Source organism: Jaculus jaculus, chromosome 18 (genome assembly GCF_020740685.1).
Source record: "Jaculus jaculus isolate mJacJac1 chromosome 18, mJacJac1.mat.Y.cur, whole genome shotgun sequence".
Classification (NCBI taxonomy): Eukaryota; Metazoa; Chordata; class Mammalia; order Rodentia; family Dipodidae; genus Jaculus; species Jaculus jaculus.
In genome coordinates, this window is record NC_059119.1 from 4,673,628 (window position 1) to 4,699,087 (window position 25,460).

The 25,460-nt window shown below is 47.7% G+C and overlaps 1 protein-coding gene across 9 annotated transcripts in view; it reads right to left on the bottom strand.

The window, feature by feature from the left end:
* Rhobtb1 (Rho related BTB domain containing 1) overlaps positions 1 to 25,460 on the bottom strand; it is a 125,583-nt gene that overhangs the window by 22,489 nt on the left and 77,634 nt on the right. For 5 of the 9 annotated variants that reach the window (XM_045137684.1, XM_045137685.1, XM_045137686.1 and 2 more), the window contains 2 exons: positions 17,452 to 17,653; positions 16,349 to 16,452 (listed from right to left, as the gene is read on the bottom strand). The exons of 2 other annotated variants lie outside the window; for them this stretch is intronic. In XM_045137684.1, the coding sequence (XP_044993619.1) occupies positions 16,349 to 16,452; positions 17,452 to 17,643 (296 nt within the window). In that variant the 5' untranslated portion in view covers positions 17,644 to 17,653. Of the gene's footprint in view, positions 1 to 1,997; positions 2,056 to 16,348; positions 16,453 to 17,451; positions 17,654 to 25,460 lie in introns of those variants that run through there. 2 more of the 9 variants (XM_045137687.1, XM_045137688.1) reach the window with 2 other exon arrangements.

Consider the following 25,460-nt stretch of genomic DNA (forward strand, 5'->3'; position numbering starts at 1 on the left):
AGTCCTTGGAGTATTTTTTTTTCTCCAGTTATCTTTTAAGGGATAACACTGGCCAAAGACAGCATGGGAGGTGCTGGCAAAGATGCTTGGGTAACATAAGGAGTGCGGGCTAAGGGAAGCTAATCCTGTGGCAAGATTAAAGAAAAGTACCAGAGAAAAGCCTTGGCTAGAGCCAGACCTCCAACAGCACACAGGCTGTCTTTACAATGTCCATGTCAACCACGGCAAAGAATGGAGAAGCAGCCAGAAACCTGGCTACCTTTCTAGTCTGAAACCCTTCGAAAAGGTGGTTGATAGAGGGTAGATGGACGGGACCAAACTTTCCTTGTTAGGAACAACACTTCTGAGTGCTTCTCTGTCGCAAAAGGCCCTTGGCCTCTGTTGGACCCTTCAGCCTCTCTCCACGGGTGTCAAGCTGAGGAACTATGAGGGGCATTCCTTATCTGGTTAGATGATAGAGTAATCCTGAAATTGTCCCTTAATACATCAGGCCAGTTCACTGGGCATCGAGAAGGCTAGCTTATTCCAGCTGGTCTCTAGAGAGGAGAGGGGTGGCCACGTGCCCTCTGCTCTGGGTGGGGTACAGAAATTGACCAAAGTATTGTATTTAATGCAGTCCAGTAAAAAAATCTCCTTTTTAGTGTCTATTTGTACTCATTATTTTTTTTTACATGTAAATGCGTGGTGTGTGTGCATGTGCATGTAAGTGTATACATGTGAAGGCCAGAGGTCATGTTGGATGTTTTCCTCAATCACACTCCACCTTATTTTTTGAGCCAGGGTGTATCTTTAAAAAAAAAAATCTATTTGTTTACATATTTATTGTTTACATCTGTGTGTGCTGGGGGAGTCGGTGAGCCAGGGTCTCTTGCTGCTGCAGATGCACGCCAGCCCGACATGGCATGGCTGGGGGTGGAAGCCAGGCCGGCAGGGTTTTACAAGCAAGCGCCTTAACTGCTAATCCATCTCCCCAGCAAGACAGGGCCTCTTACTGAACACAGAACACACCTCTAGTCAGCTTGCCTCAGAGGTCTGCTAGGCTCTGCCTCCTAAGCGCTGGCATTATATGTGTGCACTGCCAGCCCTGGCGGCATGTGGCTGCTGAGAGCCCAACCCCATGCTTGGCAACAAGCACTCTAGTGGCTGACCTCTTCCCCAATCACTATTTAAAAATTATTGTACTATTCTAAAAAACATTTATTTAAGAGAGACAGGGAGAGACAGAAAGAGAGGGAGAGGGATAGTATGAGCATGTTAGGGTCTCCTGCCACTGCAAATAAAGTCCAAATGCATGCATCATTTTGTGCATCTGGTTTCATGTGGGCACTGGGGAAATGAACCTGGGCCGTCAGACTTTGCAAGAAAGTGCTTTAACCATTGGGCCATCTCTGCAGCCCCTCTATTTGCACTTTAACACCTGTTCTATGCTAAGACCTCCCGTCTGTCTAAGTCACCACTGCCCACTCTTCTTTAGTTTACGAGAGACTTCCACATTGGTTGAGGTCATGGCCGCAACAGAAGGGCTTTTCTGTATCAGTTCACATTAAGCCCTGCTCTGGCAGAGATTCAGGTAGGAGTTCCTAACCTCCTCCTCTGGGCCTGAAAGTTTCCTCTCCCTAATGATCACGGAGGTAGGGTCTTTCCAGAAACATTTTCAAAACCACATTGAGCACACATCTCTCATGCATGTAGTCTGACAGTATTACACAATGGAAACATCAAAACAGCACAAGACAGCCGTGGACAAGGCAGAGGAGAGAAGGCGTGACGCGTGGCTCCGCGGAGTTTTAGTAAGGGCAGCCTGACGTGTGAGATGCGCAGGGGCTGTCAGAGACGGTGTGCATGAGGCCGGCGGACGGGGCGGAGGGCGCTCACATTCATGGAGGATGGAGGGGCCTGGGTGGGGGCTGGCGCCTGGTGGGAGGGAGCTCTGGGGAAAGCAGGGCAGAACCATGCAGGGCCCCCGTGTGAGCAGAGAAACCAAGCCAATACCTTACCACGAGCAGCGAGGCTTCTTAAGTACAGATGTTATGTGGGGGAAACTGTCAAGACACCCTGAAATATATCCAGATTTGGGAGTGATTAGCGTGTGTCCCGACTGTCTTCTGAGCCTGTAACCACATATTTAGTAGGAAGCTGCATGTTAAACCAGTCTCCCTCCACCCGCCAAAAACGTAGCCAAAACAGTGCAGGAAAGCTGTGCCAACAGCCCACCGATGCCACCAAACCCTGACTGGAGTCTTTTTAATTTTTTTTGTTGTTCATTTTTTAAATTTATTTATTTGAGAGCAACAGACATAGAGAGAAAGACAGATAGAGGGAGAGAGAGAGAATGGGCGCGCCAGGGCCTCCAGCCACTGCAAACGAACTCCAGATGCGTGCGCCCCCTTGTGCATCTGGCTAACGTGGGACCTGGGGAACCGAGCCTCGAACCGGGGTCCTTAGGCTTCACAGGCAAGCGCTTAACCGCTAAGCCATCTCTCCAGCCCCCTGACTGGAGTCTTAAAAATGGCTGACTCTACCATCACACTACGACTGCCACAGAGGGTAATGGCCTTACCAGTGACAGTTGGTGCGCATTGTGACGAGGAATCCTGGGCCTCACCCTAACGGGCATTTAGACTCTCTTAGGACACAGAGCTCTCGGCTTTCCCAGGGAGGGTTAACAGGACGGAAGACCCTTGCTGAATGTGGACACCACCATCCCGCGGGCTGTGGTCTCGGACTGAATCAAAGGGAGAACGCAACTGAGGACCCTGACTGTGGGTGCGCCTGTCACCACAGGTACAGTGGCCCCTTGTTCCAGCCACCACGATGGACGGGGTCACCTCAGACAGCGAGCCAGAACAAAGCCCGCCTTCCTTCAGTTGCTTTGGTCAGGCATTTTGTTAAAGCCATGGGGAGAGTAAGTAATGTAGTCACGGGTCAGTATCCACTTGACACCTCACTTTCTATATGCCACCGACTGCTTCCCTGCGAGCACTCTTTCTCCTCATACCGTCACCAGGAGCAGTGGACTGCACGGGCAATTGTGCCAAGCAATCTTATTCAGCCCCTCACTGATGACTGCAGTCATCTTGTGAGACTGTGGTGACAACATCTCTCCAACTCCACCTTGTGCTTTCTAATGCCTCTTTTAAAAAATATATCACTCATTTCTTTATTTATTATTTATTTAGAAGGTAAAGAGGGAGGGAGGGAGGGAGAGAGAATAGATGTTCCTGGGCCTCCAGTTACTGCACTTGAACTCCAGATGCATGCACCACCTTGTGCATCTGGCTTACATGGGTCCTGGGGAATGGAACCTGGGTCCTTAGGCTTCACAGGCAAACATCTTAACTGCTAAGCCACCTCTCCATCCCTCTCACTCCTCTTTGGTTTTCTCCAACGTTAAGTGACTAAGCAATTTCCTTCTTATACCCGAGAACAAGACCAGCTGCAGATCCAAGAAACCCTAGCTGTCCCTTACAATGCCCCATGGGAAGTCTCCAGGATTAATGCCCACCCATCCCCCACAGAAATCTTAGGACACCAAGCTGCCACTGATGAGGAAGGGTTGTTGCCACGCCTGTTGGTGCAAGTGTGTATGTCCTGAGCTTGCCCTGCCCTCACCCCTCTCAGCGAGCAGTTGTGTATTCACCCCTCCACTACAGGAGGCGGTAGCACTGCATGCCAGCCGCTCTTGGGGACACCGAGAGGGACTGATAACCGTGTCATGCCCATTCCTCATCATGCCTACATCTCAGTGGAGCAGACATAATGAGCAAGAAGATACACAAAGCAGGTAATGAGTGCCAGCCGGAAGACAGAGCAGAGCTGTAGTTAAAAATGAGATCGCTGGGCTGGAGAGATGGCTTAGCAGTTAAGACATTTGCCTGCAAAAGCAAAGACTCACCATATGCACATGGTGGCACGTGCATCTGGAATTTGTTTACAGTGGAAGAAGGCCCTGGTGTGCCCATTCTCTTTCTCTCTCTGCCTCTTTCCCTGTCTCTCTCAAATGAATAAAATTTAAAAAAAAATGAGATCGTTGCGAAATCCCCACCAAAGTGACATTTTGTGAAAAACCTGAAGGAAAGAAGGGAGGAACAGTGCAGACGATAAGCAGTCGGTGCAAAGGCCTGGGCCTGAGCATGCCCAGGAGGGTTCTCTGAGGGAAGGGACCAACCTGGAGGGAGGCTGAGGAAGGAGGGTGTTGTAGCCGTTGGGCTTTTCCTTTGATTTTCTTCTGAAGTTTCTGAACGAATAGCATGATCTGATTTCTAGTTTTAAAGATATTTTTATTTATTTGTGAGAGAGAGACAGAGGGAGAGAGAATGGGCATACCAGTGCCTGTTGTTGCTGTAAACAAGCTCCAGATGCATGTGCCATTTTGTGCATCTGGCTTTACATGGTTACTGGGGAATCGAACCCAGGCCAGCAGACTTTGCAAGCAAGTAGCTTTAACCACTGAGCAATCTCCCCAGTCCCTAGTCTCTAGTTTAATAAGATGACCCCATTGTAATGCTGAGCAGTAGGTAAGCTGGTGATGGGAACGGTCAGGGTCAGGGAGGAAAGGCAGACAGCAGAAAGGGGGCAGAGAAGAAGAACCAGCATCCCAAGAGGGGCGATGGTGGCATTGCTTAGCCTGCGCAGGGCACAGAGCAGGTGGCAGATGGTGTTGAAGGCAAAGGCAGTGGGGCTTGTTAGAGGGCTGCAGGTGGGTGGTGAGCAAGTGGGGTGACAAAGACCTGAGACTCCTCTGTTGCCTGTCCTGAGAACCAGACCCCTGGCACGATTGACACGGCTGTCTCCCCACTGCTGGGGCTTCGTCTGCAGGAGTCTGGTTTCTCTATGCCTGTCACAACGAAGGATTTACACCCAAACAGACCCTCCATTCATCACATGGAAAGCCTGTTAGAGGGCTTGGGAGATGGCTCAATGGTTAAGGTGCTTGATTGCCAAGCTGGCATGGGTTTGAGAACCCAGCATCCACATAAGGCCAGATGCAAAAAGTAGCACATGAATCTGGTGTGTGTTTGCTGTGACAAGATACCCTGGTGCATCCAAACACAATTACACAGTGTGCGTGTGTGCGTGCATGCATGCAAATAAATAAGACTTTAAAATGACTGGTAGATATTGGAGGGTAAAATGCTGCCAAAACAAATATGTCTACAGACTTTAAGTCTCAATGAAATGAATCTAGGCTAAATTGAGTTGGGTAGAGGGTAAATTGGAAGTTTTTTATATTTTAATTTAAATTATCTAATTAATTTATTTATTTGAGGGAGACAGAGGCAGATGGAGAGAGAGGATGGCCATGCCAGGGCCTCTAGCCACTGGAAACAAACTCCATGTGTATGTGCTGCCTTGTGCATCTGGCTTATGTGTGTACTAGAGAACTGAACCTGGATCCTTAGGCTTCAAAGGCAAGTGTTTTAATGGCATTTTTAAAATGGCTAAACCCTCCCTCCAGTGTGAGGTTTTTATTCTTGGTGTGTGTGTTCCTGTTCATTGTGTGAGTGCAGGCATGTGCTGTGCGTGAGTGTGAGGTCACAAGACGAGGTCAGCCGTTACTCTTCAGTCCACCTGTTGGAGGCAGGACCTCTCGGTCCCCGTTGCGTTTGCCAGGCACTTCCCTGCTCGTTGTAGGTGTGCTGGAATTACAGATGTTAGTGCTATAGCATCTAGCTTCACATAGGTTCTGGGGACCCGAACTCAAGTACTCACGGAGCCATCTCCCCAGCTCCCAGCTGGAAGTTTAATCAGAAGCGAAAACAGACTATGAATCATTATAGCTTTGCAGGCTTATTTCTGGAGGGCTGCCAAGTCACACCTCTGGTGCATTAGCAGAGGTTATCCAGGTAATAGGTTTTAAACAAATTACTTGAAGTTTTCTAATAAACATCCATTTGTCCCATCTAGATTGGATATTTTCATAACACCAGAAGAACAACCAGGGTGTGATTTGTTCCAGAAATTATCTGCAGAAGCAAAAGAAATAGGGCAGGTTGCTTTTAAGATTAATTCTAGTAGATTACAATTGGATTAAGGTTATGAAGCCCTCTCTTTCAGAGACTCTGTTGCTCTTTAAAACACACACACACACACACACACACACACACACACACACACACACACACGAATGGTAGGATTATTCAGACAAAGAAAAATATCTCCAGAAGTGTTCTGTGTACCATAAAGTACCAATGATTGCTAGACAAATAGAATAGCTGGTTTAAAATCCACCCAGAAATGGGTTGTAGACTGCAGTTAGTAAAAACGAGAGGAGGTTTCCTACTGGCCACCAGCTGCGACCTTTACCCATCTGGAGTTTCTAGAAGGGAGGCTCAGGCGAGACCTGTGGGACTAACTCAGCAGTGACTGCTTTTTACAACCTGACTTGAAAAGGAAAACATTAATGGCTGGGTCTATTTCTTCATCAGAAAATTCGATTCCAGAAACATCCCAAACTGGTGTTTCAGTTTTTTCTTTTCTTTTCTTTTCCTTTCTTTCTTTTGTTTTTTCAAGGTAGGGTCTCACTTTAGCTCAGGCTGACCTGGAACTCACTATGTAGTCTCAGGGTAGTCTCGAACTCACTGTGACCCTCCTACTTCTGCCTCCCGAATGCTGGGATTAGAGGCGTGCACCACAACACCCAGCTGAGTTTTTTTCTTTTCTAAATGTCATAAGAAGTCAGTGTAGCTAACTTTGACCCAATTTATGAAACTTGTAGTTTAAGCAGTACTAAAAAAGGTCTTCTTTCTTTCTTTCTTTTTTTTTTTTTTTAAGAAGTCCATCAGTGTCCTCTTTGTCCATCCCGCTGGCCTCACAGTGATGTTCTTGGAGCCTTTCTTGGGTCCCATTCTTCTGGCTGAGCCACAAACAGATCTCTTTCAGGGACACATGACCAGTGTATGAGCTCTTACATATTAAAAAAGCGTTTATTTACTTGAGAGAGAGAAGGAGAGAGAGAGAGAGAATGGTCACACTAGGGCCTCTTGCCACTGCAGATGAACTCCAGACGCGTGCACCACATTGTGCGTCTGGCTTTACATGGTTGGGAGGGGGTTGAACCCAGGCTGTCAGGCCTTTCAAGCAAGCATCTTCAACTGCTGAGCCATCTCTCCAGCCCTTCTCGTAGATTCTGAGGGGAGCGGCAGCACTGTTGCCATCTCACTTGGCACCCTTGCTCTCGAGGGCAGCTCCATACTGGTTTCGGCCAGGCCAGGGAGTCCTGAACTGTGGTGTCACTTTCTTCTGGTCACAACACAAGCTGCTCCACTGAGGAGCAGCGGGGACCGTGTGGGACAGCAGGGGAGGGTGGCAGCGAGTCCTGGATGCCGGAAGATGTTCTGTCCGACCATCTGGCTTCTCGGCAACCTTGTCCTTGAGTTCTCTTGTCAGAATCCACACGTGTTCGCAGGTCAGCTTGGGGGCACGGTTTATAAGTATTCAGTATAACATGTTTGTGTGTATTTTGGGCATGCATGTTATGGTGACAAGCCATTTTTACTTGTTCTACTTAATGCTCTCACCTTTACGCATATGGGCACACACATATATTATGTGTAGTTACTTAAATTATTCTGTTTATTGCATGTGTGTGGTGTGCTGAGCATATGTGTGCATTCATGTTCATGTGTATAGTAAGTATGAGTGTGTGTGTTATGTGGGGAGAGCATGAGTGTGCTTAAGTGTGTGTGCATGTATATGCACGCATGTTCGTGTGTGGGGGGGACTATAAGTGTGTGCGTGTGTGCATGTGTGTGTGCGTGTGTCTATGTGTGGAGGCCAGAGGATGACCTTGGGTGTCATCTTCAGGAGTGCCCTCAATCTTTCTTGAGACGAGGGCTCTCATCGGCTTGGAGACCACCAGGTCGGCTAGACTGGCTGGCGGTGAGCCCCAGGGTCCCTCCGCCTCCCTCCTCAGTGCTATTGAAAGCCCAGGCCGGCATACCTGGCACGCACACGGTTCTTGGAATCCAACTCAGACCCCCATGCTTGTGAGGCAATCAGTTTACCTTCCACGCTGCCTCCACTTCCTTAAAAGATTTGTTTTTGGTGTGTGTAGATGTGAACACTTGTGTAAATGTGTGCAGGCCAGAGGAGAACATGGAGTGTCCTCCTCTATGGCTCTTTCGTGTTGTTTCTTTGAGCCTGAGTTTCCCTCTGAACCCAGAGTTCCCGCGCCCTTCACACCGGCTGAGCAGCGAGCGCCAGTGTGTCTTCTGTCTCCCCACAGGACTGGCGCGGCAGACGTGCATGGCCCTGCCCAGCTTTTTACATGGGTGCTGGGATTGGACTCAGGCCCCCTCAGGCCTCATGTTTGCCAAGCTACTCCTACCCTCTGGGCATTCCCCAGCTCAGTAAGAGTCATTATTATGACAACCTTGGACATGAAGTCAGAGAAGAAATAACCAATTTTAAAAGCATTATTAATGCAAGTTATTTTGTATTCAAGAATACTCATCCAAGAAATGTATTAACAAAATGAATGGCAGGAAAGAAGGCTTTGATGATGAGGCTGACTGTGCTGCCTCCTTTGTCTGCCGGCCTCAGTCCATCTTCCACTTGCTAATTCATTACAGAGAAGCTTAACCAGTATTTTTCCATCTTCATCATTTTCAAGTTGGTGCGCCATTTGTGATTCTTGCTATAAAAGTGCACAATGCAACTTAGAAGGTGCTGGTATGTGTGAGAGATTGGTCTCCCAAGTGTCTCACTCATTCAGCGACACTTATCCACTACAGAGTCCTGAACTCGAGGACTGAGGACGAAGACAAAATCTCTGCCCTCATGATATGAGGAAGAATAGGGCAGAACAGGGTTGGGCAGGGCAGGGAGCGAAGTTGCTCATCTTGCAGAATGCAGGGTTTGCCAGAACGTGGACTAGAGGCTTCCCAAGAATTCTGAGGGGCCAGCAGGAACAGGAGGGCATGAAGAACATCTGGGAGCATGGGACACTTGCTCCACATCTCAGAACGCCAGTCATTATTGGGTGGCTTAGGGAAAGGTGAGGCGAGACACAGTTGTGGTTGACATAATGAATGTTCGTGGGTCTACGTGCTCCAGAGGGCGCAGGCATGTCAACGGTGGGTCGTGTCTGCAGAGACAAGCAAGAGTGGACTCTCACGCCCACCCCGCCCTGACCACTCAGCTCTGCATCTAATTCCCAGCTAAGGTGGCTGGATACGCAAGCACACTCCAGAGGTTTGTACTATATTCTATACTTCCCAGGCAAACGGCTATGAAAGACCAAATTATTCCTGCTTGATGAGCAAAGGGACAGGCTCATGGAACCTAGTGTTCTCTATGTGGCCGCCACAGTGTACTTAGAAAGATGAGAACACAGCCACAAGAACAGGTCCGCCTGTGGCCAGGATGTGGGCCACTGCGCTGGGGGCTCTTGCGGGGAAGAAAGGAGCCACTGCCGTTTTAAGTGACAGCAGGCTGGTGTCCCATAATGAGCTCTGAGATTATATAAATATTCCATTGACCCTATTCAGCTATTAAGCATCCAGTTCCATCTTCCCACCAAATTCACACAAATGATTATGTTCTCAGTGAGAATCAACTTAAAGCTCCATGAATAATTAAAACATACACAGTCTACCATGCAAACATGCTCTCACATAGCAGAGATTACATTCTCTATAGGTATTTCTTATCTTGAAATTTTCATTGAGATATAAGTGAAATACATTAAACTTTGCATATCTAATATTTTAAATTTGATCAGTTTGAATAGCTACAATCCCTCTGGAGCCATCATCACAATTTAAGATAAACATTTCTATCACCCCCAAATTTCCTTAAGTCCCTTGGTGATCAATCCTTCTTGTGTTTGAACACCCGGCCCCAGGCTGGAGGCACTGTTTTAGAGGCAGTGGGTCATGGGTAGGTGGGCCTTGAGGTTGATAGCCCAGAGCCCCTTCCTGCCTTTCATCAAGGGTTTTGTAACGCCCACACGGAGTAGCTAATACACTTCCTCTCTATCTTCTCTGGGCAACCCATGAGCAATTTTCCATCACCAGAGACTAGATGGAAGTTTCTAGAATTTTATACCAGTGGTATCGCTGAGCATGGACCCTTTGCTCATAGGCCCTCACTCTAATCTTCAAGGATGGCTTACCAACCCCAGAGTGCTTCGCTCAAAATAAGCAGGTACTTTTTGTTGGCACCCTCAAGTAGGAGAACCCATGGCCAGGGAGGTCCATGAAAATAGGCCTTTCTACCTTTTTTTGGTTGTTTTTTTGAGGTAGGGTCTCACTCTAGCCCAGGCTCACCTGGAATTCACTATGCAGTCTCAGGCTGGCCTCAAATTCACAGCAATTCTCCTACCTCGGCCTCCTAAGTGCTGGGATTAAAGGCATGTGCCAGCATGCCTGGCCTTTCTACTTTTTTCTTTGTTAATTTTCAAAAGTACTTTATTTATTTATTTGCAAGGAGAGACCCAGAGAGAGAATGAATTCATGAATGAATGTGGGCATGCCAGGGCCTCCAGCCACTGCAAACAAACTCCAGATTCATGTATTACCTTGTGCATCTGTCTTTACATGGGTACTGGGGAATTCAACCTAGGTCATCGGACTTTGTGAGCAAGTGCTTTAACTGGTGAGCCACCTCTCCAGCCCTGACTTTTTCTATATCTAGAGAAACCCTTAGTTCTCTGTGCTAACAAAAGCACATAGAGATGGAACGTGTACTCTGCGTTCCTTGTCTATAGAGTCCATACCCAAGTTTCCTCCTTTTGCTGTTTCCTATCTGTTTATAAAGCTCCCCGTCAGCACAGGGGGAGCCAGAAGAAATCAATGCCTTGCTTTGGGTAGAAAATGCAGGAAGGGGTCAAAATAGTAACCTATCAGATGAACAGTATTTTTAATAGTACATGCATGATGACTGAAGCCCCAAACGTTTAAAGAAAGTCAAGATCAGTAACAGTGCCGTACTGAGCCTGAGGCAGAAGAGAAAAGTAATAACTAATAATGACCCTATCTTTTAAAAATTATCATTTGTATTTTAAGAGCAAGTTGAGAGACTCACTCATCTTGCCTTGTTCTGGTCCTGGCCCAACTCCCATAGACATATTTATGGTTCAAATTTGCCCTCCTGAAGCCATTGGGAATGCTCTATGGACAATACGGTCTGACTCAAAGCACTCTAACAGACGTAACATTGTTCCAGTCTCTTCCCTTGTCATTAACCGCAAGTTCTGGCAAGACAGACACACTGGTCAGCACAGTCTTGAATTCTTTCTAAAGGGCCCGATTGAGCATTGAAAATGGAGCGTATTCATGCCATATCTGATTACGTGGACCTTTAATGTGAAACCGAGACCATTGTCTAAACAGAGGACAGCTCCAGTCAGTGTTATCACTTAAGGCGTGCACTGTACTGTACTTCCTGGGACCTAACACCACCTGAGAAAAAGCAGTGACAATGAATTAATCACGCATGGCTTCTCGTCAGCCTGAAAACACACATAGAACCTGTTGAGGATAAGGACAAGCATCATGCTAAATGTTTAGAGGGAAACAGGCCAAAAAGCACCCAGGATTCCAGCTCACTCAAAAAGTTTTCTTGGGCGTATCATCTGGAGCAACAGTGAAGTGACTTGTGTTTTGCTACCTGAAAAGGGTTGGGTAATTACTGTGGATCCCAGAAAAATAAGACAGCCATGGAGTAGACCAGCTGGAGAGAGGTGGGGAGTTCTGCTCTTCACTGCCCGCTCGGGGCTGGGCGCGGCCTGACCCAGCACGGGGTCCCCAGCTGCCCTCGCTCCCCAAGTGTGACGCGAGCGCCGCCGTGGGGTCACGATGAGAATGCGGCGGGACGGGGGCTCAAGCCTGGCTCAGAGGTGCTTTGCTTGGGGTGCGGTTGTGGGGAACACCTTTAGTAGCCAGCGTCCTCGGCCGTCTGAAGGTCTGACACATGTCAAGAAGAGAAGACAGTGACATCTGCGCTGGCTGAGGTGGGCTATCATCAGAGGAGGGGTCTGCGGGGTTGGGTTTGGGTGTCCTGCTGATGACAGAGCCCAATCCAGTTGTCACCTTCACCACGCCAGGTGCACACGTGTGGTCCTTTCACCTTCCTCGGCCTTCCAGGGAAAAAGCTGATATCTCTTTAAGAGGAGGCTCCTTCCTTGCCAAAAAAGAGCAGCTGATCACAATCACAGTTACTACGGGTTTTTTTAACTGAGCTTTGTCTTCAGGAAGAGCCAGGATTACCAAGTACCAGCATTCTATAAATGCTTTTCATTTATTACTTATTTGTAAGCAGAGAGAGAGAGAGAGAGAGACACAGAGACAGAGACAGAGATAGAAGACAGACAGACAGAGAAAATGGGCATACCAGGGCCTCCAGCCACTGCAAATGAACTCCAGATGCATGTGCCCCTTGTGCATCTGGCTTACATGGGTTCTGGAGAAGTGAACCCGAGTCTTTTGGCTTCGCAGGCAAATGCCTTACCCTCTAAGCCATCTCTCCAGCCCCGCTATGGGTGTTTTTGTTCTTAACATTTGAAAAGATCCAGAGAGGAGCTTCACAAGCCCATCTAAGGGTGGATGGCGGTGGGAGGAGGAAGGCGGCGGGGGCAGCAGCTGCCACACCAGCCTGTGAGCTTTGCAGGTCTCTTCCGGTTCTGAGCTATTGCACAAACAGAAGCTCTGATCACCGAGATGGGGCTAATTGTTTTAAGTCTGTATCTGAATTAAAATGAGGTGGAGATCCCTGGACACAGTAGGGGGAGTGGGACCCACGGGTCCTGGGCAGCTGAGCTGAGTGTGAACCTGCCTCTGAGACTCCCAGTGGACAGTGGTGGGAAAGGACTTGTCTCACTTGCCTGTTGCTGTCTCCTGAAGGGACGGGCTACACTGATGCTGGCAAAACGCCTGATTTGTTGTCTGGGGCGTGGTCAGGCCTTCAAAACATTAGGACCATTTTTCTAGTTGGCTAAAAATAAATATGATGCCTTTAAGCCATTGTATTCTGCTTATAGTTAAACAATGCTAGAAAGTTTTTAAATTAGAGTTGGCGTGGTGGCGCACGCCTTTAATCCCAGCACTCAGGAGATAGAGGTAGGAGGATCGCCATGTGTTTGAGGCCATCTTGAGCCAAGTCAGCCTGAGCTAGAAACCCCACCTCGAGAAAACACACACACACACACACACACAATAGACATTGAAAAATTTTAAGTTAAAGCTGGCCACCTGCCTACTACTGAGCACCCCAGGCCTGCTCTGTAAGCCAGAGCCCTTGCATGCCAGGAATATGGGAGGGGTAGCAAGTGAACTTCCATCATGCTACAAAGCAGAGTAAACTGGTGGAGTGATCCAAGGCATCCTGACTGGAGTCTGATCTCTCTCATGGTCACCCCAACAGTCCAACTAATTATTCTAAGAAGGTTCTAGATACCTTGGAAGAAATTCCATATGCCTCAAACTTTGTTCCTTTTGTGCCTCCCTTCTGTGGGCCTGCAGTTTGCACCAAGTACAACAAGAATAGTGGTCAAAAGCCAGGTCTGGGCTGGAGAGATGGCTGCGGAGCTAAGGCGCATGGCTGTGATGTGTAAGGACCCTGGTTTGATGCTCCAGGTCCCACGTAAGCCAGATGCCCGTGGTGGTGCATGCTTCTGAAGTTCGTTTGCAGTGGCTAGAGGTCCTGGAGCACCCATTCTCTCTCTCCTTCTTTCTGTCTCTAATAAATAAATAAAAATAATATCTTTTTTTTTTTTAAAGAAGCCAGGTCTGTGCACCTAAGTGATTGTCAGAAACCTTAATTCTCAGTTGCCCCTGAAAAGCTAGGAAGGGAAGTCCTTAAGAAACCAGGCAGCTCTCTCACAGAAATTAGCAGAAGGTGGCCGGGGCTCTATGCTGAATAAAGAAAGCATCTGTTGCTCTCAGATTTTTCCACATAATATAACTTTTGGGTGCTCCATCCGTACTAAGCATTTCCAGAGCAGGACGCAGGCCAGGACAAAGTAGCTCCTTCCTTGCCGTGGGGCCTGTGGGCAGGACAAGTGGCTGTGGAGAGCAGAAGGGGACCCGGAAACGCAAGGGACAACATGACGCGAGGCCCTGGGCTGGGAGGAGCGCCAGCGCCGGCCGGGAGGCTCCTGAGCCGGGCCCGCTGCTGGGGGAGGCGGCCTGGCTGCCTGGGGAGCACTTCCTGCTCCCGGCCCTGCTGCCCAGACCGAGTGTGAGCGTCGGACAGGAATGCAGAGCAGTGCACGCGCGGGAGCTGCTGGGGTCACGGAACCAGGTTTGTTTCTTCTGTTGGGCACGAAGAGACAAACGACTCCAGTTCGGTCAGGGAGCTGGATGAGGCCTGCTGTGCATTGGTGAGGGCCACCGCGGCCCCGTTAAACTCCTCCCAAGCCTCAGGGGAACGAACCTCCTCTTGTCAACACCGTGCAGCTTTGATGTGGCGAGCTACATCAACATTTTCTGTTCCAAATGCAAGCATTTCAACTGGTAACAAAGCGTTGAGCTGCTGGAATAGTGTGTCGTCAGAACCTTAAACACCTCTGGGAGTCCTTCAGGCCTGTCTTTTGCGTGACGCTTGTTCAGAAGTGGGGCTACGGAAAGGTCCTTTGACATTTATTACATGTAGCCTTCCCTTGCTCAAAGATACCACTTCAGAGCCCATGCTCTTTGAAAACCACAGGTACTATAAAGCTGACTGCATCGTCTACATAAACAGGTTCATTTATTATTATTTTATATGTAGAGCAACCAGGTAAAAGAAGGAAAAAGACTGAGGTAACTAAGAGAGTCATCACGTTGGGAGCAGAGACCCGGGACAGTCTAAGAAGAGAGAAGGCCTGTGTCCTTGTTATACGGAGGACCTCGCAGTCATGTTCTCCTTCTGTACGCCTCCCTTTGAATCCCCTTGAACAAGCTGGTATACATCACAGATTTAGTATCCATTAAATGAATTACTTCCTAGCACTTTACGCAGCATTTACACTACTTTGTTATAGAGCTACTGGCTTTGAGAAGAGAGGGACTTTCCAAAGTGCTTATCTTCGAACAGAAGAGTACTTGTGCTTAGACTACCTAGTCCAATCCTGTGAGTTCGCATGGTTTGAGGTTAAGAAGCAACGACCACTAATGTCTAAAGTTAAAATGCAAGGTGTCAAGGCACAATTAAGGGGTGAATGTAACCACTAATCTTACTGGTGACAGTGGCTGCCACCTCTTCTCTGAGAGATACTTAAAAGAATTATGGTGGGCTGGAGACATGGCTTAGCAGTTAAGGTGCATGCCTGTGAAGCCTAAGGACCCAGGTTCGATTCTCCAGGTGCCACATAAGCCAGATGCACATAGTGACACATGCATTTGGAGTTCACTTGCAGTGGCTAGAAGCCCTGATGCGCTCATTCTCCCTCTCTCTCTGACTAATAAATAAATAAAAATAAAATTTTTAATAAAGAGTTAATGGCAACAAGGAGACATTGCTCACTCAAAATTATTTGAAAAATTTTTGAAGGCACTCTGACAATGTTCCTGCCCAGTAAGTGTCCCTCTAGATGAGCACCCCCCCTTACTGGATTTCTCCTCCTCCTCTTCCACTTTCTCATACTTTTGGAGTGCGTGTATGGGTATCCATGCATGTGCCAGTTTGTGTATGCCATAGCATATGTGCAGAGGTCAGGGAACAAGCTCAGGTCTTGGTCCCCACCTTCCCCCTTATTGGAGGCAGGGGTCTGGCTGTTCTCCGCGGTGTTTGCCAGGCTTTCTCCGGGACAGAGCTCTGTCTCCGCTTCCTTCTTGCTCTAGCGTGCTGGGACTCCAGATGCCGGCAAGAGCTCTACTCCTGAGCTCTTCTACCAGACCCCCACTTTTAAATGAAAAACAGACATTCGTATTTCTGCTCAGTTTAGAAACAAATGTTGTGAAGGACTTCAGAGATATTTTTCTTTCTTTAACCAAAGACCTTTAAATACAATTAAGCTTTTTAGATAACACAGAGCCGAAAGCAAATACTGTTAATGTGGTCATAGAAAGACCAAAGAGACCTTCTGAAGCACGAGGCAAGTGCTAAGCTGGGCAGAACACCCTGAAAGAAGGCGGGCGTTGCACATTTCAACAGTCATCCAGCTGTCTGGCCCGAGGGGGGGCAGATAGAACCCTTATCCAGCAAGCTTCCCCCGTGTGGCTAGTTTTGACTGTTTCCAACAGGGGCTTCCTGAGCGGCAAGGCAAATTCAGTTGTCCTCAACAGCAGGAAACAGCAGCATTCTTTTTTTGTTCAACACAGTGCAAAACCCAACACATGTCAAGGTCATATGATGATTTCTGAACCATCTGCTGGTTTGGGAAAGGAAGCTGCACTCAGATTAACCTTGCCGCCCCATTCTTTACCTTCCATACGCGAAACGTCTGTCTTTGTGGTGATCTCCAAAAGTATCCCAGAGCCTGAGAGAAACGCTCACTTCATCGACCACATCCCTGGACCGCTCCAAGACCTGCAGGTGAGAGAGGCTCCTCACACCATCTGTACCCCGCATTCTTACTCCATCTACGGGGGCACAGGCTCACCTTCATAGCACTTCCCCAGTCACATGACTCAAGTCTCCTTCAGGTACCAGAGCCACACACCTAAGTGTCTTCTCCTTTTTTTTTTTTTTTGTTCCTCTTGTGACACTAAACTTTTATTTTTGAATATACAATGCAGTCATCCCCTTCCTTTACTTTTTTTTTTTTGCTTTTCTTTGAGGTAGGGTCTCACTCTAGCCCAGGCTGACCTGAAATTCACTATGTAGTTTCAGGCTGGCCTCGAACTCAGGGCAATACTCCTACCTCTGCCTCCCGAGTGCTGGGATTAAAGGCGTGTGCCACCACACTCGGCTGTCTTTCTTTACTTTTAATCAGAACGGTCATGATAGCTTAATGATTCTTTTTAATATTTTTTGCTTTTGAGACAGAGTCTCACTATGCAGTCCAAGTTAGCTTTGTATTTCTTCATTCCCTGCCTCAGTTTGTTGAGAATTTAGATTATAAGCAAGTGTCACCAAGCCCAGCAAATTACCATTTGACTCAAACTTTTCTTTGGTTTTTTAAACTTCTTGTCAACAACTTCTAAACATGTAGGCAATGTAGCATGATCTTAGTTCTCTACCATCACCCTCCCTTTTCCCCCTCCTGAATCTACCCTCCACTGAATCTCTTCTTTCCAACTCATTTCTCTTCTTCTATTTTGATATCATCATATTTTCCTCCTATGATGCAGGTCTTGTGTAGGTAGTGCCAGTCACTGTGAGGCTGTGGGTACCACAGCTATTTTGTGTGTGGAAGACAGTCTTTGTTTTTAGGACAGGGTCATATATAACCTAGTCATGTATAGCTGAGGAGGACCCTGAGCTCCTGATCCTGTGGCCTTCACCTCTGGAGGGCTTCACTTACAGGCCTGTGACACCATGCCTGGGTCGGATGGTATAAGGATCCTCCGGCCACTCTGCACTTACCTCTTGGCAGACGCGGTACTGGTCAATGGCCCACACAGTGGGCACATGGGTGGCCAGCAGCTGGTACTGGGTCAGAGTGGTGTTGCACGCGCGGGCACAGATCAGGCGGGTCTTTCCCACGGCGTTGTCGCCCACAACCACGCACTTGATGGTTTCAACATTGGGTCTTTCGTAGTCCATGTCACTGTCCATTTATACGGTCCTGGAAGAAGAGGGTGGGCGGATGCCATGTTAGGGACACTGCAGCTCTCCAGAGCAGCTCACCATGGCAGGAGTTCATAACGGGCTCTTTGTCCAGCTACGTCCTTGGAGATAGCCAAGTATGGCAAGAAGTAAAGCTTCCGTGAAACTCAAGCTAAATTCTTTTTATATCTCACAGAATAACAGAAACACCAGACTGTTATTTTGACCCAGAGCACTTTATTCCGGTTAACGTGTTATTTTTCTCTTCGATTTTCTCTAAACATAACCTGCCTGCTGAGGCTCTGTCTGGGCCCTCTCCGGGCACTCTCTGGGCAGCCAGTACACATCTACTGCTCCCCAGCAGCTCGTGCTGGCCGGCTGGTGGGACTGTCACCTGTAGGGTTGACCTTTCACACTCAGCCACTGGCTGCTGACAGAAACCCAGGCCACAGCCCCACCGTCCCCCGGTTACCCGACACCTGGTGCTGAGACAGACTGTGCCGGCAGAACTGCCACGGCGGCTAGAGGAGAATCCATGGGCTGGAAAACCGTCTGGCTTTCAGGAAGGGGAACTGGAAATGTAGGCCTGGAACTGGATGCAACTATATGAATGCACATGAGTTCATGTACGTACTTATGTTAATGAAATTAATCCAAAAGATAGTCTCAAGAGGGCCCACTGCAAAGCAAAACTTTACAAAGAACGCCCCTCTCCATTTCCATCAAGAAATCTGGAGCAGGGTGAGTCTAGAAGGACCTTATCTTCCAGAAATACTGAAGAGAGCTAAGAAGGAAGATCGCTGAGCTGCTTATTATCGGCTCATGCCTGTAATCCCAGCATTTGGGAGGCTAAGGCAGGAGGATTTCAAGTTCAAGGCTAGCTTGGGCTATATGGAAATACTCTGCCTCAAAAACAAAACAAAACAGAGCAAGGCCTCAAGGAAGAGGCAGGAGTTGTTACAATGCATTTCTCAGGCACTGCCTTTCCCTCCACCCAGGAGCTAGCAGGATTCCATACTGATAACAGCTAGATAGGAAACTGTAAGATCTTAATGAGCCAGAACTAGCCCTCCTAAGGAAGCCCATTATTAAACCGAGTAAACTGGCTAGATGGCCGTTTTCAAAGACTCAATCATGAATTTACTGGCCACAGTAACGAAACTGTTCAGAGGAGAGCCTGATGCACGACTGGCACTAAATAGGGCTTAAGTGAACTGGTTCTAGCAAGGTGTTCTATTTGGGGTAATCAGGGAGGAGATGGAGGGGTGCAGGAAGAACAAGAATGCTCTTAAACAGCCAGGCCAGGACTATGAAAAGATGGAATCATTTCTAGAAGTAAGGGGAGGAAGTCATTCCCCACAGCACATCTGGTGTTAACCTGAGGCTGGACCACCTTGGCAGAAATGAAGTCTGGTGACTCACGCAGCAGATGTGTGGTCAGGTTAGAATTTGATCTCTGCTTCCTACAGCATAGAGAGGTACAAGCTAGAAAGATAACCATGCCCAGCTGGATGTGATGTTTTTTCTTAAAATTTTAGGTGTCAAAAAAGAATCTCCAGTTCTACTCATCAGCCAGATAGAGTGACTCCCAAAATTGATGTTTTTAACATTTTTGTCTTAAATTCTATGGTATTTTTATTTCCCTGCCTAACATTATAGTGTGGCAAAAGCATAAATTTGCCACGACTGAACTGTCTTAAACACTTTCTGGGAAGTATGAGCTATGTCTGGAGATATTTTTGGGTTGACACAGCAAAGGCTGTATTTAATCCAGGGTTAAATTTAAAAATTATTGGTTTCTAGCAAATACAGACTAGAGGTAGTTCTGTTAAATGTACCTTGATGGGTAGGACAGCCCCTCACAGCCAAGCATCGTCTTATCCCATCATGTACCCTCGCTCCTTGTTTCACTAGTTTTCCCTCCCTCTCTTTTTCTACCCCAGCACTATAAGGCTGATGCTAAGCTAGACTCCACACTTCCTTCAGGTAAGGAAAGGAGCATCCGTTCCTGCTAGCTGGGTGAAACACCAGTCTCAAAGGAGCAGCCATTCACTGCCCTGGCACCAGTTAAAACTTCTATCTGGGGCTGGAGAGATGGCTTAGCGGTTAAGCGCTTGCCTGTGAAGCTTAAGGACCCCGGTTCGAGGCTCGGTTCCCCAGGTCCCACGTTAGCCAGATGCACAAGGGGGCGCACGCGTCTGGAGTTCGTTTGCAGTGGCTGGAGGCCCTGGCGCGCCCATTCTCTCTCTCTCCCTCTATCTGTCTTTCTCTCTATGTCTGTCGCTCTCAAATAAATAAATAAAAAAAAAGCAAAAAAAAACAAAAAAAAAACTTCTATCTGATTGTCAGAACAGGAGCTGGCTGGCTAAAACAAAGATTAACAAAAGACACAAGGGCTGGAGAGATAGATTGCTTAGCGGTTAAGGTGCTTGTCTGTGAAGCCTAAGAACTCATGTTCGATTCTCCTGGCCCCACGTAGGCCAGACGCACAGTGATGCAAGCACGCAACGTTGCACATGTGCCCCAAGGAGGTGCACACGTCTGGAGTTCGTTCACAGCAGCTAAAGACCCTGACACGCCCATTTTCTTTCTTTGCCTCTTTCTCTCCCTCTCAAAAATAAAAGACACAAAACAATCTTGTAGCCACTAGTAAGTTGCCCATGCTCCAGTACACAACCCTCCACCCATGCTGCTCCAAGCAGCCTGTAAACACCGTGAGCACACATGACATGAAGCCAGAGAGAGCCCACTGGCAGAAGGGGGGAGTGGGGGAGGACAAGAGAGGAGAGCTATGATCAGAAACGCATAATGTCATGTATGAAGTTGTCAAATGACACATCAAAATATTCTTTAAAAAGCAGAAACAAAACAGCCATCTGACTGAAAGGCGAGGTGTGCTGGGATGGCAATGCCCCTCCGCACGCTAACGACCTCAGGCTCTAGAAGCTTGACTTTGGACAAGCCGTGCTTGTTGTTCAGTGGGAATTCAATCATAGGCATTTCTGAAGTTCTTATGAGAATTAAGAAAGGCTCTGGTGCAGTCCTGGACATGTGATGGCTTCAAAACTTAGTCATGATACTGAAGGTGAACACTTTCAGATGACAGCAAGGCTGAGTGGGGGAGGAGGCCAGAATTCCATGAAAATTCATGCACTTAATGACAAAGTCCTGTGAAAAAGATGGACTTGCTGGGCGTGGTGATGCACACCTTAAATCCCAGCACTCAGGAGGCAGGTAGGAGGATCCTTGTGAGTTCAAGGCTACCCTAAGACTACCTAGTAAGTCCCAGGTCAGCCTGGGCTAGAGCAAGAACCTACCTTAAAAAAAAAGAAGGATTTTATAAGAGCTTGAAACAGACAAATGCATAATGAAATATAGCTGATATGAAGCAAGGAGGGCAGAAAAAAAATTTGTCTTTGTCTTGGAGGGAGAGTAGAAAGGTTGTCATGATAAAATATAAGATAGGGGCTGGAGAGATGGCTTAGTGGTTAAGGCACTTGCCTGTGAAGCCTAAGGACCCAGGTTCAACTCCCCAGATCCCATGTAAGCCAGATGTATGAGGTAATGCATGCACAAGGTTGTGAATGTTCACAAGGTCGTGCACACAGGTGGGGTTTGATTGCAGTAGCTGGAGGCCCTGACATGCCAGTTCTCCCTCTCTATCTCTCTCTCTTCCTCTCTTGTGCATGTGCTCTCTTCTCTCTTTTTCATAAAATCCCCCATAGTATAACTGAGTTAGCACATTCCTGGGTTCCAGAATTAAAATGGTGACACTTCTTAAGACTTCTTGACAGCATTCTGGTGATAATACTGCCATGGGGGAGCCCAAATCAGTATACAGACTTCAGCTGGTGGAGCTATCCAGCTTTGGACTCTGAGGTATATTTTGAAGATGCTAAGTGGTGGAAAATCTTAGTCTTTTGGTAGGGTGGGGGAAGAATTTGATGATTTTTTTTCTTTTCTTAAAATTTTTATTAGCATTTTCCATGATTATAAAAAAATATCCCATGGTAATTCCCTCCCTCCCCCACCCCTACACTTTCCCCTTTGTTGTTTTTTTTTTGAGTGATAAACATCACAGAGAACCAATTCTTATTATTTATTTTTGTTTTTTTGAGGTAGGGTCATACTCTAGCCCAGGCTGACCTGGAATTCACTACGTAGTCTCAGGCTGACTTCGAACTCAGGAATGATCCTACCTCAGCCTCCCGAGTGCTGGAATTAAAGGCGTGTGCCACCATGCTGGGTTCCAGTCCCTAAAATTTGTAGGAGTGTCTGGATTTAGTGAAAATTAATAGAAGACTGACAATATAGAGCTGGTTTTCTTACCAGCTGGCAAATGTCAAATTGGTGCTCTTGGTGGTGGTCAAATGGGATATGCTAGCTGACACCAAAAAAGAACTCCAAAATTATCTGAATTGTTGAAATGTGGGTGGAATAGCTGTGTGGCCTTTATAGAAGACTATCTGGGGAGGGACAGAAGCCTTCCATGTCCATAGGCCGTTTGTGATTTCAAACACTGTCTTGGCTTTCTGCCTCTTTTTAGAGCATATTTAATGTAGTCACAAAAAGAAAAAATATCAGGGCTGGGGATGTGGACCCATTGGAAAAGGACTTGCTATGCAAGCATGAAGACCTTGAGTTCAGATCTCCAGCACCCACATAAATGCCAGGAACGGCGACACATGTCTATAGTCCTGGTGTTGGGGAGGTGGAGAAAAGAGGGTCCCCAGGGCTTCTGGCTAGTTGGTTCAGCCAAACTGGTGAGCAGTGAGTCCAGTGACAAGCCCTGTTTCCCATCCAAGTACTGACCAGGATCAATTGTGCTTAGTTCCTGAGAGCCGACAAGATAGGGCACATCCAGCATGGTGTGACTGCAGACTAGACTCTGTCCCAATAAAAATGTCAGTGTGATTGCACAGACCACTTGAAATCAACCACACACACACACAATCACACACACACACACAATTTCTGTGTCGAAGGTGAGGATAATACCTAGGGTCTTCTTATCTAAAAACCAAAGTATGTGCCAAAAGTGCTGAGCCCGTGCCGCAGAAGGCGGCAGGTGAGGGAGACGGGCAGGGCAGGGTTCAGTGCTCACCGTCTGCGTGCAGAGCTGCAGGTATGGAGTGTCCAGGACTTGTGAATATCAAAAAACTTTATTTGGGGTAGAAATTTATTCTCATGGTCATTAAAGATCATTGTAAGAACGTGAAGCCAGAAGCAAGGGTGCCCACACATGGCACCCGGCACCGCAGACACAGTTCCACGTTAGAGACACGCGGTCCTGGCAGGAAGACAAGTAGGAGGAGGGTTTTATCCCTCTCCCCTTGTGGGCTCTAATGTATTCATATCTGTGCTCTCATGGTTGATTGCGTTCCTAGGACCATCTGGATAATGACTGTCTGCTCTGATTTTATTTACCTACAATGGGAGTTATAAATATTGCTCATTTAGCACCATTAATAAATCTCACTACCATAAATCCTGCTATTTGCGTGAGCACTCTTTTGCTCTTACATACTCTCCTGGGAGACAAGAAAGGCAGAAAAGAAAAAAGTGTAAAATAACAACACGGTGGTGACCTGTTGCTAATTTAAACCTCATTTCCTACTTGAACACTCAGGAGTTGGATGCTAAGAGTTAAAACACACCCTGTCTGCACGTCTGAAGTGGTGCGTTTGTCTGGCAGCTGGCAAATAAGCACGTCAGTGCATAAGTTGGGGTAGTGAAGGGCTGGGTAAAGTGGCTCTGGGTGCTGGGTGTCCCCTGCCCATGAGCTGGATGTACACACGATTGTGATCGTCATGTCTTTCAGAATGCCATCACAGATGTGATTCTATACCCCTCCGGCTCTGACTGACATCTCTGCACCTTGGATCCCGCAACCCCCTTACCACCAACCTTGTTCTGCACGTGTAAGACAAGGTGCCTGCACCCCAGCCCTCACTTCAGTGTCCGCAGTCTGGACCACACTTGATTTGAACCCCTCATTTCTTTGGTTGAATTTTGGGGATGACTGTGTGCCAGGAACGCTCTATCTCAAATTTCAGAATCCCACCCTCAGAGTGCGGCGTCCATCTTTCCAGCCTGCGCTTCATGAAACGAGGCAGCTGGCAGCTGTCAGTTGCACACGTAACCCGTCTCCCTTCCTCTTGACTCGGGCTGGCCTTGTTGGCTGCATGGTCCAGAAGAATGGTGGAGGTGGTACTGTGTGAGTTCTGGCTCAGTGTTCCACCTTCATGCCAACACTTCCCTGAGGACTCCAGCTAAGGAAGCTGACCCAGCCACCAGAGCTGGAACATTCTTGTTGGCACCCATCCCAGGAGTCCCATCAGTGGTGCCCACAAACACCTTGTGGGTGTTCCAGCCTTGTCAACCTTCAGCCTGGAAGTAGCTTTGTGAATCAGCCAGGTGACGTCAGCAGGTGAGTTGTGGAATCACAAGAGAGCATGCATCGCTGTTCTACGGCACCACGCATTAACAGGAACATACCCATAATACTTTATGGAACTCTCTAGAACCCTGGTGCCTCCATTAAAAAATATTATGGAATTGCAAGCCTTTTTTAGATACCCAATCTTCTCTTTTGTTGTTCTTTTTGGCATGTTTGTAGTGAGCATGCATGTACGTGTGTGGGGTACTTATACATGTTGTTCTTTTTGGCATGTTTGTAGTGTGCATGCACGTACATGTGTGTGGGGTACTTATACACGTGCAGGCCAGAAGTTGATGCCAGATGTTCTCCACAGTCACTCTCCACTTCAAGCATTGAGATGGGGTCCCCCATGAGGCACCCCAGCTTTAACCTCACAGATGGCTTCCTTGATCCCAAGCATTTTTTTAACCTGGGCACGCTTATGTGTCATTCCCTATAATTCCTTCTACCCTCCATTTCTTTTTTTTTCTAGGTAGGGTCTCACTCTAGCTCAGGCTGACCTGAAATTCAGTATGTATTCTCAGGGTGGCCTTGAACTCATGGCGATCCTCCTGCCTCTGCCTCCTGAGTGCTGGAATTAAAGGTGTGCACCATCATGCCAGGCTACCCTCCATTTATTGTTTGTTTGGAAAATTCTGTTCAGACCCTTCTCCAGTTATCACTTGAGGAAGCTTTCCTGACTACCTGCCCCCCTCAGAGACCAGTTTACCTCTTCCTCTGATCAATGAAGCATTGGGCATGATCTTGTTAAGTTTAATTTACTTATTTTTGAGTTTTTAAGTGGCCATCCCACAATTCACAGCATGACATATTTTGGGATCCAGCGATACGCTGATAGGGCTGGATATGGTGCATATACAACGTCCCTCTGCTGTAAAGCCTGCCACGACTACTACCCTCTCGCTGTCCACAAGTTTCCAAATTTAACTGTCACCTCCTACATCCAACTGTGGGTAAAACAGTGACACAGCCACATAGCCACACATGACCTTAGTTGTTCTGGTCTCTCAGATCGTCCCGACCGCGACAGTACCTGCCCCCACCTTTAGTCCTTGGCGTAATGGCTTCCATGGTATTTGGTCTCCCTCCTACGAAGCAGGCTACAGAGAGTGTGCCGTTACAGGACCGCTAGCGTCCAGCGCAGTCCCATGTTTAGAGGAACCCCGAGGTGGGTCTGCTGGCTCCCCGCAGGTGTGCTTCAGCGCAGGCTCCCAGAGCGCACAGGTGAGGGTGCAGAACCCCTCTAACCGGGGAGTTCGGAGATTAGGGAGCGCGGGCTTCATGCTATCATGTGTCTAGAACGCCTCACTAAGCGTCTCGTAGATGCTTGGAAGCGACCACTGTTGGAGTATGCAGTCCTTTCCCATCACCTCTGCTGTGTCTC